At 40.1% G+C, this 13,461-nt stretch overlaps 1 protein-coding gene across 1 annotated transcript in view; it reads right to left on the reverse strand.

Annotated features, from left to right (window-relative positions):
- Nucleotides 1-13,461, reverse strand: part of CERKL (ceramide kinase like) — a 143,322-nt gene that overhangs the window by 4,391 nt on the left and 125,470 nt on the right. Inside the window, exons 6-11 of the mRNA XM_063429794.1 lie at nucleotides 9,277-9,351; nucleotides 5,989-6,166; nucleotides 4,919-4,987; nucleotides 3,994-4,022; nucleotides 3,796-3,904; nucleotides 1,640-1,736 (exon numbers count right to left, since the gene is read on the reverse strand). Of these exons, the coding sequence (XP_063285864.1) occupies nucleotides 1,640-1,736; nucleotides 3,796-3,904; nucleotides 3,994-4,022; nucleotides 4,919-4,987; nucleotides 5,989-6,166; nucleotides 9,277-9,351 (557 nt within the window). The remainder of the gene's footprint in view (nucleotides 1-1,639; nucleotides 1,737-3,795; nucleotides 3,905-3,993; nucleotides 4,023-4,918; nucleotides 4,988-5,988; nucleotides 6,167-9,276; nucleotides 9,352-13,461) is intronic.

A 13,461-nucleotide genomic window follows, 5' to 3' on the forward strand; every position in this document is an offset into this window, starting at 1 on the left:
TCACCGCGTTCTTCTTAGATATTCACCATTACTCTGCCTCCTCCCGTTGTGCAGCGTCACAAACATCCTACGTCATCACCTTTTATCTATATTTTGTAGTACACTGATTGGTCCATTTTCTTTTTTTTTACTTATTTAATATTTTATTATTTTTCTTATTATATAAAACATATACAGCATAATATGCATTACCATTTTCTCATATTGCAATTACGTGATAAAATTTTCAAGTGTATACATATCTAACATACAAAACATTAACTATACATTAACAAAGATAAACAAAAAGTCCAGACTGAGGGCTCTCTTGAGTCAGATTAAATTTTAATTTAGTAATTTTACATTCCTATTATAGCATCTAGCTATCTTTATATCAAATGTAAGCAGGGTTTATCTATAGACTAATTTTCCTGTATGATACCTAGCCAGTTTTTCAAAGTACTTGGTTCTTTAACTATCCCTATCTCCATTTTCATCTGATAGATTAATTGTGATTTTACTTCCTCCCATATTGGGATTTCTCTGGCTTTCCATTTCCTAGCAATTGATATTTTAGCTGCTAACAGTGTATGGATTATCAAGACAACATATTGATCCAAATTCTGAGACATATATAGTTGTAACAAAAATAACTGTGGTTTCTTGTCGACCTTAATTCCTGTCCATGATTCAATATTCATAGTTACCATATCCCAAAATCTTTTTATCTCACCACATTCCCACCATATATGTAGCATTCCTGAACCTATATATAAACAGTTTTTTGCTTTTTTCCCCACTCACAGTTTTTACGTTGAACGGTTCCCTTCAATTTCCTTTTTGCAGTTAATTATTAGGTTTTCGCTTACTTTAGTGCCTTTTGTCTTGCCATCAATTTCTCAATCCCCCACTTTCAGCTCTCGTCTTCACGTCCGTCTCACTTCTCTTCCTTTTTTCCTTCCTTATTCTCACTTCACCTCCAAGTCTCCCACAGCTCTCCCTCGATCTTGCAGACAGGATCAGGGATGTTGGGCGTCTCGTTACTCGGACCAAATCTATTTTTCCTCGTGTTCCTCTCACCGCGTTCTTCTTAGATATTCACCATTACTCTGCCTCCTCCCGTCGTGCAGCGTCACAAACATCCTACGTCATCACCTTTTATCTATATTTTGTAGTACACTGATTGGTCCATTTTCACACACTTTGTTTGTCTAATTTTTTTTTTTTTGGAGACAAACCACTAAACCACTGAAATTCCTCTGTCCCCAAAATTTGTTTTATTTCCGGACTGAATGGTTTGTAAAAAATGAATTTGTTCACCATGCACAAATCTAGTTCTTATTACACCAAAATGAAGCAACATTTTTGTGTAAGTAGAAGAACCTGAATTAAGCTAAATGTCTTAGCTAGTTATTAGAACAAAACAGTACATTTTATTTAGTATACCTTTGTTTTTTGCATCATACAAGCCCCATTTGATTTTAATATAGCTCCACTTTGACATTACAACGGTTTTCTGAAATATCAGTTAAGACATTTGATTTAAATAGGATTATAGATCATTTTAAATCCCTCACACAATCATATCTAGTTGCAGAAGAAAAAAATGAATTGCAGTCATAAATCTAATCTCCCCAGCCTATTTTTGGAGTGGAAGTACCTGGTCTTTCAAAGTGGGGTGTCGCTTTAAATGTCTCACAAACTCTTGTCTTGAAGTATTTCTTACAACAATAAGAGCCATGGTCCCATCATTTAATCTAAAAGTGGAAAGCAGACTTAGCATGATTACTAATACAAAAATAACACAAACATCGCTAAACATTAAAATGATGTATGAATGAAATGTTGTACTTGTAAGGATGGAATAAGGCACTCTTCTGCTGGCCGCCCAATGGGCTGGTATTCCTTTGGGTTCACAATGAAACATTTACTATGCATTTAATGAAGCCATGCTTCCCATTTAAAGGAACAGCGTAGACACCATAGCCACTTCTATAGGTGAAGCTATGTTTGTGCCTTGTGTCATGCCACTTCAAACCAAGGTTTGGAGCACTGATCTGACATTCTCAGACTACCACTGCCTGCTATCCCTGGTATGTCATGAAGCAGGGCATAGCTATACCACCTTCATTTCGTCACTAAGGCCTGGCTGCCGGAAACTGAGAATCTCTACTAAAGAGTGAGCAGGGCCCGGAACCCATGGTCAGAGGCACTATAACCACTTTCATCTGCTGAAGTGATTTTGGTGCCTACAGTCTTTTAGGTTATTCTTTATAAGGCTTAGGGATTTTTGGGGGGGTGGGGGTGATACCTGGAGTGGATGTATTCATAGTAGAATTATTATACACTTCATATATCCTTTACCAATTATAAATAATATGAATTAAACATCCGTCTTGGCTCTAGTGAATCCACAATTTCTCTTTAAATTAATTTATTTCATAACTGCAATATTATGTACACTTGCAGCTTAATCTATATTTTGTAACCCAAGTTGGTTTGGTATAAATTTAAAGTGTAACTCATGGTGTCCAATACAAAGTCTCAGTGGTAGCAGTAATTATACACAGCAACAACTGCAATAAAGTTGCTTCTATGTACTATCCAATGGAAATTAACTGATTTTCTCTTACAATTGGCATCAATTTTAATATTGTTAGAAAAGTTTTTCAAATAATTTAATATTTTTGGACAAACTTTTCAAATTATTTAATATTAAGAAAAATATTTTAATTGTGTGCTATTTTTTTATTTAGGATGTTTTTGATATTTTAAAATGGTGAAAACAAAATTACTTTTTTCAACGTTTATCGAAAATGATTTAAAGGGACACTATAGTCACAAAAACAACTTTAGTTTAATTATGCAAATTTGGTGTATAGATCATGCCCCTGCAGTCTCACTGCTCAATTATCTGCCATTTGGGAGTTAAATCACTTTGTTTATACAGCCCTAGCCACATCTCCTTGCATGTGACTTAAACTGCCTTCCTAAACACTTCCTGTAAAGAGTCATCTAATGTTTATACTATCTTTATGGAAAATTCTGTTTAACACGCTAAACCCTACAGAAGCCTCTTGTTTGTTATCTAAGTTAAATTAAAAAAGTTTAACCCCTTAATGACAAAACTGGAATAAAAGGGAATCATGACATGTCACACACGTCATGTGTCCTTAAGGGGTTAAAGGAACATCTGACTGAATATGAAACCATTTTGTTTTCATGCAGGCTGTGTTAGTCACAACCAGAGGAGGTGTGGTTAGGGCTGCATAAACAGAAACAAAAGTGATTTAACTCCTAAATGGCAGCGGATTGAGCAGTGAGACTATGGGAGAACAATCTATACACTAAAACTGCTTCATGAGGCTAAAGTTAAGTTTTGGTGACTATAGTGTCCCTTTAATCAAACCTACGCCATTTTGGCAGTCCTATTAGTAGAAATACACTGTCTAGGTTATGATTTGAAGGACTTTGAACGTATTAAGACCAAAGCTGCACTATTCTGTCTGCACCACTGTCTGCACATTTGTCTGACTAATGCTTCACTCCCCTTATCTTCACACACACAAAAAAATAATCCTAACCTGACTTGCTCCTGCAGTAACACAATTACATTAATTATTCTTGGAATATTCTAGCTAGACTACTTGACCTAATTTTACTGATCCAATAATGGATTATAATACTTAAGACTGACTGCTGTGCATTTCCTAGGCATAGGGCAAGGCCACAAGCAATCTGCAGAAACGTTTTAAGAAAGGTTTAAAATCAAATTGTCAACGTAGGGAAGTTTAATTCTTGTAATCTTCGACTGACCTGGTATTAGGTGCCAAGCCTCTTGGAGCCATGGAACAAAGGCAGGGGATTGACATAATACTGACATTCAGCAATTGGCCCTGGATGTGCCGCCACTGACCCTTGCTGTCTGCAGGAAATTAATGAGAATTCTAAGCATTGCTTCTCTTTGAGATGAATGGTAACAGCAACATATTCTTACTTGAGTTTCTCACTTACCGTAATGATCAGAATTGTCGGTTTTCTTTCTGTGAATAAATAATATTTAAAAAATATTAAGCAACAACATATGTGTAACATGGAAATGCCTAGAGCATATTATTTGCTATATAAATGGACATATTTGTCTGATAATTTGTATTCTAGAACACACATACCTATATAAAAAAATAAAAAAAATAAAAATAGACAAACCAAAAGATATTTATACTTTTTTTCAGCAAAACTAAAAATATCTGAGTGTGGAGTAAAATACAGCATGAATATCAGGCCAAAAGCATCTATATCCATCATATGCACTTACATTCTACAAGTACCCCGAGTGTTCGTGTTGGCATACTTGCCATATTTCTGTTAAAACACATAACTTCCCTAATGGAAATCAGCTCTTGTACATTTGGTTTTCAAAACCTTTTTTGCAAGAGAAAGCTTGGTTGCCCTACCAAGAATATATCTTTTTAATGTACTTAAAGGAACACTAAAGTGTTAGGAACAATGTTTTGTATTGATTTGGTGCATAGATTGCCCCTTTAATTTGCAAGTTAAGAGGAAGAGGAGTGAAATCCCCCCAAATAAATGTATTGATCAACTGGATCTACGTATGGTCCACCACCCATGAGTTTGGCATCAGTCCTCGTTACATTGTTGACTGACTATCCTCTACATAATTTTTCCACTCCCCCCCTCCCCCCCCCCTTGAGACATCTAGCTCTCAACCACTTCCCCCTCCCCAAATTGAAAAGGAGACTTGGAGCACACAGGCTTAGTGGGCACTTGGCACATTTAATAACACAGTAATGCACCTTCATAAAGATAAGACTTCAATGTGCATTTAAAATTACAATGTATGACCCTCTCACAACAAATGTCTTCTTTATATGAAAATAAATAAAATCCTTTTTTTATATATCTATAAGCGGCTTACTTGCTGTCTCTATGGAAAGTGAATTCAGAATCCCTCGTAGGTAAAAACGACAGCTCACAGTAATCTGGTCTGTAAAACATAAACATCTCTTATTTGCAAATATGTTACAAACGCAATGAATACTCTGCATTAAAAGAAACGGAATAAATTGCCTGAAGGGCAATACTGATAGAAAAAGATAGTAAAATTGAATACGCTGGGTGACTGTTGAATGTGTAAATCAATATTTTTATTGGAAGAATAATATCTGGTGCAGACATTTCATGTTTTCTTAGAAGTACAGCATGATAATGGTCAGGTCATTTAGTATTAAGACACACATTTGCAAAATGAGCCTACATGTTCCCATAATAATTAGTGTGTGTCATTGCATGTTGGAAAGTCGCTCAATTAAGCCATGTGGCCACTGGTGGGTTGCTATTTATTACATATAACACTCATCAATGTATAATATATCAATTTTTCTAGTAAAAACTGTATTATAACTGGTGAAGGGTAATGGCTATTTTTTTCTCGAAGAAAGTGTTGCCATGGAAATTCACATGATATTTAGGGGACTTTTTATATGCCTTATTCCTTCCAGACTGGGAATTTTGGCCTCTCATGGTTATAAAAGATAAAGCAAGTTGTGGACAGGTATTTACTTTAAATAATCACAAAAATAATACTTAGAATTCAATAATTGTATTAGTTACGTCTATTATGGTGTAGAATACAATAATACTCTATTGGTAGGAAAATAATGCTCACATAATGACATTAGAAAGTAAACATTTTGTTCAAGGGAGTAAGTCTACTAATTTACATAAAATATAAACAGTATGCTAATTATTATGTATGCTAGAAGTAATATTCTCTTTGCATTTGCAAAGTATTTTAATAATAAATCAGCTGTACAACTGCCACTGTATTGCTGTAACGAAATGAAAACAATCAATAATTTTACATTTAAATTATATAGAAACCATATTTTTATTTGAGAATAAGTGCATAGACAATCATTATTTAAGTCTACGGTATAATGTATGTAATTAGATCGCGATAACAGAGATAAGACAACATTAACTCACTTTAAATTTGCAAGTGTTTTCACAACTGCAAAATCTCGTCTCTGACTGGAGGGCATCCAGCGATGCTTTTCCGCAATAGCCAGAGTTTTTCCTCCAAATCCAAACATCGATGAAAGACCAAACCGGAGAAGCTTGCTGTTACTGCTAAAACTGCAGACATCGACTGGTTGGATGTTTCCTGAAAATTCAACAACAATGTTTAACTTAAAGAAGGTTCTAAACAAATTGTTGTAAAAGCAAGCATGGCATTTATTAGGCACTAATAGAATTCAAATCTGTTATATGTAAATAATCACAGTCTGGAACATTGAAATTGCTGTATAAAATTGTAGAATGTATGTATTTTTACTTTTATCACACAGAATACTCGCATTTTATAGCAGACAGGAGGTGTCATTACTTTGTTCTCATGTGAGAATGTTTCTGACCACGATTTGATTCTCTCTGCACTGTGATTGTCTACTTAACGGATTCAGTCACCCAGAGCATAGCTTTAACCCCAGTGTCCTGCAGACCTTATCACTACCTGCAATGACAGGCAAATCCCAATGCTTAAACTTGAACCGTTTTGTCAGTGTGCCATTTCATCTAAAACCTTAATATAATTAATTACAGATTTTGTAATAAATGTGTCAGTAGCATAAAATACTGCACGGTTAGGTGAAAATGCTAGCTTGATGAAATGCTAAGGATACGGAGTGAAGATGGAGAAACTTTAAATTAGAAATAACAAGGCCCAAGAAAGATATCTCTTTTTCAAGGAGGTGTGTTGACTAGAAGGTATGTAAAAAATGATCATTATACGTTGGAAGATCATATTAATCTGTGATGGGTAATGATCTTTTGATTAGGTGAAAATATATCTCATAATCTGCAAAGATTAACTGTTGGAGCTTTTAAAGTGCACCTCATAGCCAATACAACTTGGTGGCAGGTTAAAAAGCATAACATTTCAATTGTGCCAGGGGTGTACACACAATCCATGGGGCCCCGGTGCAAAACTGATCCGTGGGCCCCCCCTCCCCTGATCCATGCCCCCCCCCCTATCCCTCCTGACACATACACACAGACAGACACACACACAAACATACACACCCCTCGCCAGACACATACATACAGACACACACATAACTACACACAGACACATACATACACACACATAGAGACACAGAGACATACAGAGACACACACACACACACAAACATACATAGACACACACACATACATATGGGGCCCCATGGACTGTGTGTACGCCACTGCATACATAGACACACACATATACATACAGAGACACACACACATACATACAGAGAGACACAGACACACATACATAGACACACACACATACATACATACATACATACATACGGGCCCCATGGATTGTGTGTACGCCACTGCATACATAGACACACGCATACAGAGACACACACACGTACATACAGAGACACACACAAATACATACAGAGACACACACAAATACATACAGAGACACACACAAATACATACAGACACACATACAGAGAGACACAGACACACACATACAGAGACACACAGACACAAATACAGAGACACACAGACACACAAACATACAGAGACACACACACACATACAACGACACACACACACACAAAGACACACACACACATAGAAAATGTTTCCTACCTTGTGACTTTCCCTGGGGTCCAGTGGGGGCTCAGCCTGATGGGAGTCAGAGTTCCCTCCTCCTCCTTCTTCTTCCTCCCGCGCGGGCTCTCAGTATGCTGGGAGTAGTGGCTGGGGAATCACTTCCTCCCAGCGATGATGTCATCACAGGGGGCCCGGTCGCGCTGTTAAAGCGCCCAGCACAGACCGAGTCCCCCCTACAATCCATATCCATCGGGTGGCCCTGACAGCATGGGCCACCCGATGGACCCATTAACATGCAGCCCCGGCAGTTTGCCGCACGGGCCGGGGCCGCAAAATGTGGCAACTGGTACCCGGTCGCAGGGGTCCGCAGGGCAGCCGGGCCCCCTGGAGTGCCGGGCCCGGTCGCAGCTGCGACCCCTGCAACCGTGGTATGTATGCCGCTGAATTGTGCATTGTGTTGAAAGGACCACTATAGTGGTCGGGCTCTAGGGGGTGGAAGGGGTTAAATCTTACCTGTTTTCCCCCGCCAGGCTCCCTCGGTGCGGGGAACTCTCCTCCCCTTTTTCACCGTCATCGGCTGAATGCGCATGCGCGGCAAGAGCCGCGCGCGCATTCAGCCAGTGCATAGGAAAGCATTCTCAATGCTTTCCTATGGACGCCGGCGTCTTCTCACTGTGAAAATCACAGTGAGAAGCGCGGAAGCGCCTCTAGCGGCTGTCAATGAGACAGCCACTAGAGGCTGGATTAACCCATAGGTAAACATAGCAGTTTCTCTGAAACTGCTATGTTTACAGCAAAAAGGGTTAAACCTAGATGGACCAGGCACCCAGACCACTTCATTAAGCTGAAGTGGTCTGGGTGCCTATAGTGGTCCTTTAAATCAAATTTTAAATGTATAGATTTTATATTTTACGTAATCAGACCTTCCTGGACTATTGACATGGCTAACAACACAGAATATCTCTCAACTGTTCCATTATAGGAAGGACTGTCCATATTTGGGGCTAAAATCCCTTTGTCCCTGTTTTTCTATCCTAGTGCCTCTCTTTTCTTGGAACTCCATATTGCTGGTGTGAAAGTGTATAACAGAGCAAAAATACTCACAGTAAGGTGTCTTCTAAACTACAGTAAATCTGTTTAGAAATCAGTATCTTATTTAATCAATGTGTAAAAAAGATACATTGTTCTTGTTCTATATTACATTATAATTGAAAAAAATTGTTAGCAGTAAGTCACCTAAAATATCTCTTCGGGAGATGATTTTTCTTTTTTTAAACTAATTGCTAGTGCTCCCAACAATCAAAAAGTATTGAACCAGATAGGCCCCATTTAAAGTTAGATGAAATTGAATAGCAGAGCCCTATCTTTTCAATGTAAAACATAAACCTTGGATTTGATATCCGAAATTATAATTTTCTGCTCCCGATGAGAATTTAACTGCAAGAATTAATTTGAACTGAACCATTAACTGGGTTATCGGGAGCAGAAAAACGCCCTATACACGTGATCAGCTGATTTGTAATTTTCCATCTCAGACTACCTGAACGAGAATGTGTCATCCATATGATTCGCATATGACAGGTCTACTTTAAAGAGTTGGCTGATCCAAGAGTATGTGAATTGATGTATATTTATTTATACACAATATATAAGTTTTCTTACCCATGATGATATGCAGTGCTGCAGTTACTGGATGACAAATCCCATGAAGTGAGTACGCCAGGACATTGGTAGAGCCTAAAATAAAAAAAAGACATAGACAGGGAAAATGAAAATACCCGGGATTCACATCTGGCATAGTTGAAACCCTGACAAATTACCTAAGTAAATAAGCATTTGTGTTTAAATTAGACTGGGTTGAAGCCACCAGATATAAGGAACAAAGAGTATCTCAAATATACTGGAATCCTTAGACACACATACCAGTTAATTTACTAACTGCTACCTTCACTTTCACTTGAGTGACAGACAGACAGATTTAATGAAATTTAAAAATGGGTACTGGATTACTTTTCTTTCTTTTACAATATACTTTTTTTTGGACCAAATATAGGCCACAATTCAATATTTCCATAAACTTTCCAACTGATTTAATATTTTTGGATAAACTTCTAAAATTATTTTTACAGAATATTAAAATCTAAATGAAAACAAAAAAAAATACATACCGTATATACTCGAGTATAAGCCGACCCGAATATAAGCCGAGGCCCCTAATTTTACCCAAAAAAACTGGGAAAACTTATTGACTCGAGTATAAGACTAGGGTGAGAAATGCAGCAGCTACTGGTAAATTTCTAAATAAAATTAGATCCTAAAAAAAATATATTAATTGAATATTTATTTACAGTGTGTGTATAATGAATGCAGTGTGTGTGTATGAGTGCAGTGTGTGTATGAGTGCAGCGTGTGTATGAGTGCAGCGTGTGTATGAGTGCAGCGTGTGTATGAATGCAGTGTGTGTGTATGAGTGCAGCGTGTGTGTATGAGTGCAGTGTGTGTATGAATGCAGTGTGAGTGTATGAGTGCAGTGTGAGTGTATGAGTGCAGTGTGAGTGTATGAGTGCAGCGTGAGTGTGTGTGTGAGTGAGTGTGTGAGTGTGTGAGTGTGTGTGTGAGTGTGTGAGAGTGTGAGAGTGTGAGAGTTGCAGAGCCTTGGTGGGGGGTGGGTGTTTTTTTTTATTATTAAAATTTTTATTATTTAAATTTTTTTTATTATTATTAATTATTATTTTTATTTATTTAATTATTATTATTATTGTATTATTTTTTATTATTTAATTATTATTTTTTATTATTATTATTCATTATTTTTTTTTCGTCCCCCCTCCCTGCTTGATATATGGCAGGGAGGGGGGCTCTCCTTCCCTGGTGGTCCAGTGGCATTGGCAGTTCAGTGGGGGGACGGGGGGGCTGGCAGAGCTGTAACTTACCTGTCCTGCAGCTCCTGTCAGCTCTCTCATCCTCCGCGCCGTCCGTGCAGCTCCCTCTGTCAGCTCACAGTGTAAGTCTCGCGAGAGCCGCGGCTCTCGCGAGATTTACACTGGGAGCTGACCGAGGTGCTGAACGGACGGCGCGGAGGAGGAGAGAGCTGACAGGAGCTGCAGGACAGGTAAGTTACAGCTCTGCCAGCCCCCCTCTCCCCCAGTCTGTATTATGGCAATGCAAATTGCCATAATACAGACTATTGACTCGAGTATAAGCCGAGTTGGGGTTTTTTTTTTTTTTTTTTTAATTCTTTATTTTTTGCACAGGTGAGTACAAACATATCTATTAAACGCCACAACAGCGTACACGTAGGTAGTTACAAGTTATACAGTGGCAGAAACATTTGCGCATTTTCTATTTTAGGAGTAAAGACTTAACAGAATTACATTAACAGTTGAAGAAAAGAAATATGGTACATCTGAAGGTCAGAGATCATACTAGCTGAGTGATGAGTAGGCATGAGATGTTATGAGATGTTATGAGTAGGCATGGGATGTTACTAGGGTTTTCCGTACTTCATTCGAATATGGCATGTGATAAGGATCTCTAGTAGGCTGACCTTGTGTGTCTAGTGTCTTAACCTCTATAAGCAAGCATTGGCAATTTGTGTTTGCGTACTGGCATACCAGTATTGTGTCTGCTATGCCTGGCATGCCTTATGGGTCGGCTAGAGGTCGCTTAATATTCTGGTTGTTTTGTGGGCATCCTATATCATAGTTTACATATAAGATAAGTGGAGCCGACATTTCCTTTTTGCGCTTAGCGGTCTCCCTAGACAAATGTTGTCAGAGCGTTAGACAAGTAATACCTACGACAGAAGCAACGATGGGAGGCTAGAGACGGTATAATCAATACTACGACAATCAACTTCAGCACATTTTCAACATAAAAGAAGTCAGGCTAGGCAGGACAGTCAAAATATAAGGACACCACAGAAAAGAAAAATTCTAACTTGTCGGACATGCGGCACGCTGCATATTGTGGAGTCGAGTGTTAGAGCACAGTATTACATGCAGTTTTTGCACTTTGTTTTGTTTAAGTAGTTAACATGCAAGCATAGCATAAAAGGGTCATGCAATAGACTGTCTGATTAGAACATCATACGGTTGAAGAAATTATAGTTATGAAAACAAGGAACATAGGATGAACAATTTCCCCTATCGGGGTAATAACTGCTAACCACATTGTCCTAGAGGCAATGTTTGATGGTTAATGCCTGTACAATGAGCGATACTTAGCTACGTGGCTCCTACAGGTGTGATCCAGGCACTGTGAGCCCTGGGTAGTGTTGGGCAGTGACACCTAACAGGGGGTATTAAGACTAGGGTATACTCAGGTTAGTAGGTGATGCTATGGGGCCGAAGGACTCCGGGGCACCCTCCCAATTTGTCAACAGACAGTCCCTTAATGTGTTGAGCAGGGTGCTGAAGATATGCGTGGAGAGTCCGGCCATCAATCTGGATTCTGCGGCAAAATTGAGTGAAAGAAGTCACCACTATCAGGCTGTGTCCAGGGGACCAAGGGGCAGTGATGTGTGCCAGGATAGCAGTGTCCCTGTGTTTGGGTTCAGGTCGTGATTGTCGCGTAAGATGCCGCTGGTGGGCGAAGTGGCACGAACTCTGGGGCTGCGGCTGCATCTCTGCTAAAGGAATGCCCTTGTCCGGACGTTGTCCCCGGTTCTGTAGGTGAGTTCCCCAGGATATTGAGTTTGTGCAAGGCCTCCGCGGCCTCGCGTGGGTCCCGAATGACATGTGAAGTTTGCCCGGCGGTGACTTGTAGAGTGCGGCCTGGTCCCCACCGGTATTTAATTTGGTGCTGTCGCAGTTCAGTGGTAAATTGACGCAAGGACCTTCTCCATGCTAGTGTCCCACTAGAGAGATCCGCGTAGAAGGACAGGGTCATGTCCTCGAAAGAGTAAGTGATGTGGCCCCTGGTAGCTTCCAGTACTGCAGCCTTGTCTTTGAGGGTTTGAAAACGGATCACCACATCTCTGGTGGAGTTAGGTGGTGCATTTACTGGTCGAGGCACCCGAAAGATCCCATCAATAAGGACGGCTTTGGCTGTCTTCGGGTTTAGCAGTGCGGCGAGCATTCTCCTGATGAGGTGTGGGAGCTCTGCCTCGGGTACTGTGTCTGCTACACCTCTGACCTTCAGATGAGTTTGGCGCCGTTTATCTTCCAGCGTTGAGAGTTGATGTTCGTGCTGCGGGTTTTGTTGTTGCAGATTATGCACGGCTGTCTGGAGCTCCGTGATTTGGCAGGTATGTTTGGTGGTTGTCTCCTCCACTGCTCCCAGCCGTGTTGCAATGGTTTTGAGGTCTCCCCGGATCAGGGCCACATCCGCGGCTATCTTGCCGTGGTGTTCCGCCATGAGCGTGCTCAAGGCCTCCATGGTCACCGGGGTGGGGTTTGATCCTACCGGCTGGGTCTGTGCCCGCATCGACGGTGGTAGCGCCGGGGCCGGTATCAGGACTTCGTCAGCGTCGTCGGAGTTCTCATCTGAGAAATCCGTGCAGCCTCCGTGCAGGGACGCCATCTTGGCGTCTGTGGCATCGTGGGCCTGCCGCCAGAGCTCCCCTATGTTCATGCCCAGCCGGGGCTTGTCCGCTCTCTGCTTTTTCAATTTTCGGCCCATCGTGCCCTTGGGTAAGTAAAGATTATCCTGAGGTGAGGCTGGCTCGTGTGTGAGCGCGGGTAGTAGTCTTTTAGGGCAGTTAATGTCGGGAGCCTCGCGGCCATGCGACCTTCTTCTTCAGTAGCTTAGCTCCGCCCGAGTTGGGGTTTTTTAGCACAAAAAATGTGCTAAAAAACTCGGCTTATACTCGAGTATATACGGTATATAAAAAAATATGTCACACTA

The sequence above is a fragment of the Pelobates fuscus genome, chromosome 8 (genome assembly GCF_036172605.1).
Source record: "Pelobates fuscus isolate aPelFus1 chromosome 8, aPelFus1.pri, whole genome shotgun sequence".
Taxonomy (NCBI): domain Eukaryota; kingdom Metazoa; phylum Chordata; class Amphibia; order Anura; family Pelobatidae; genus Pelobates; species Pelobates fuscus.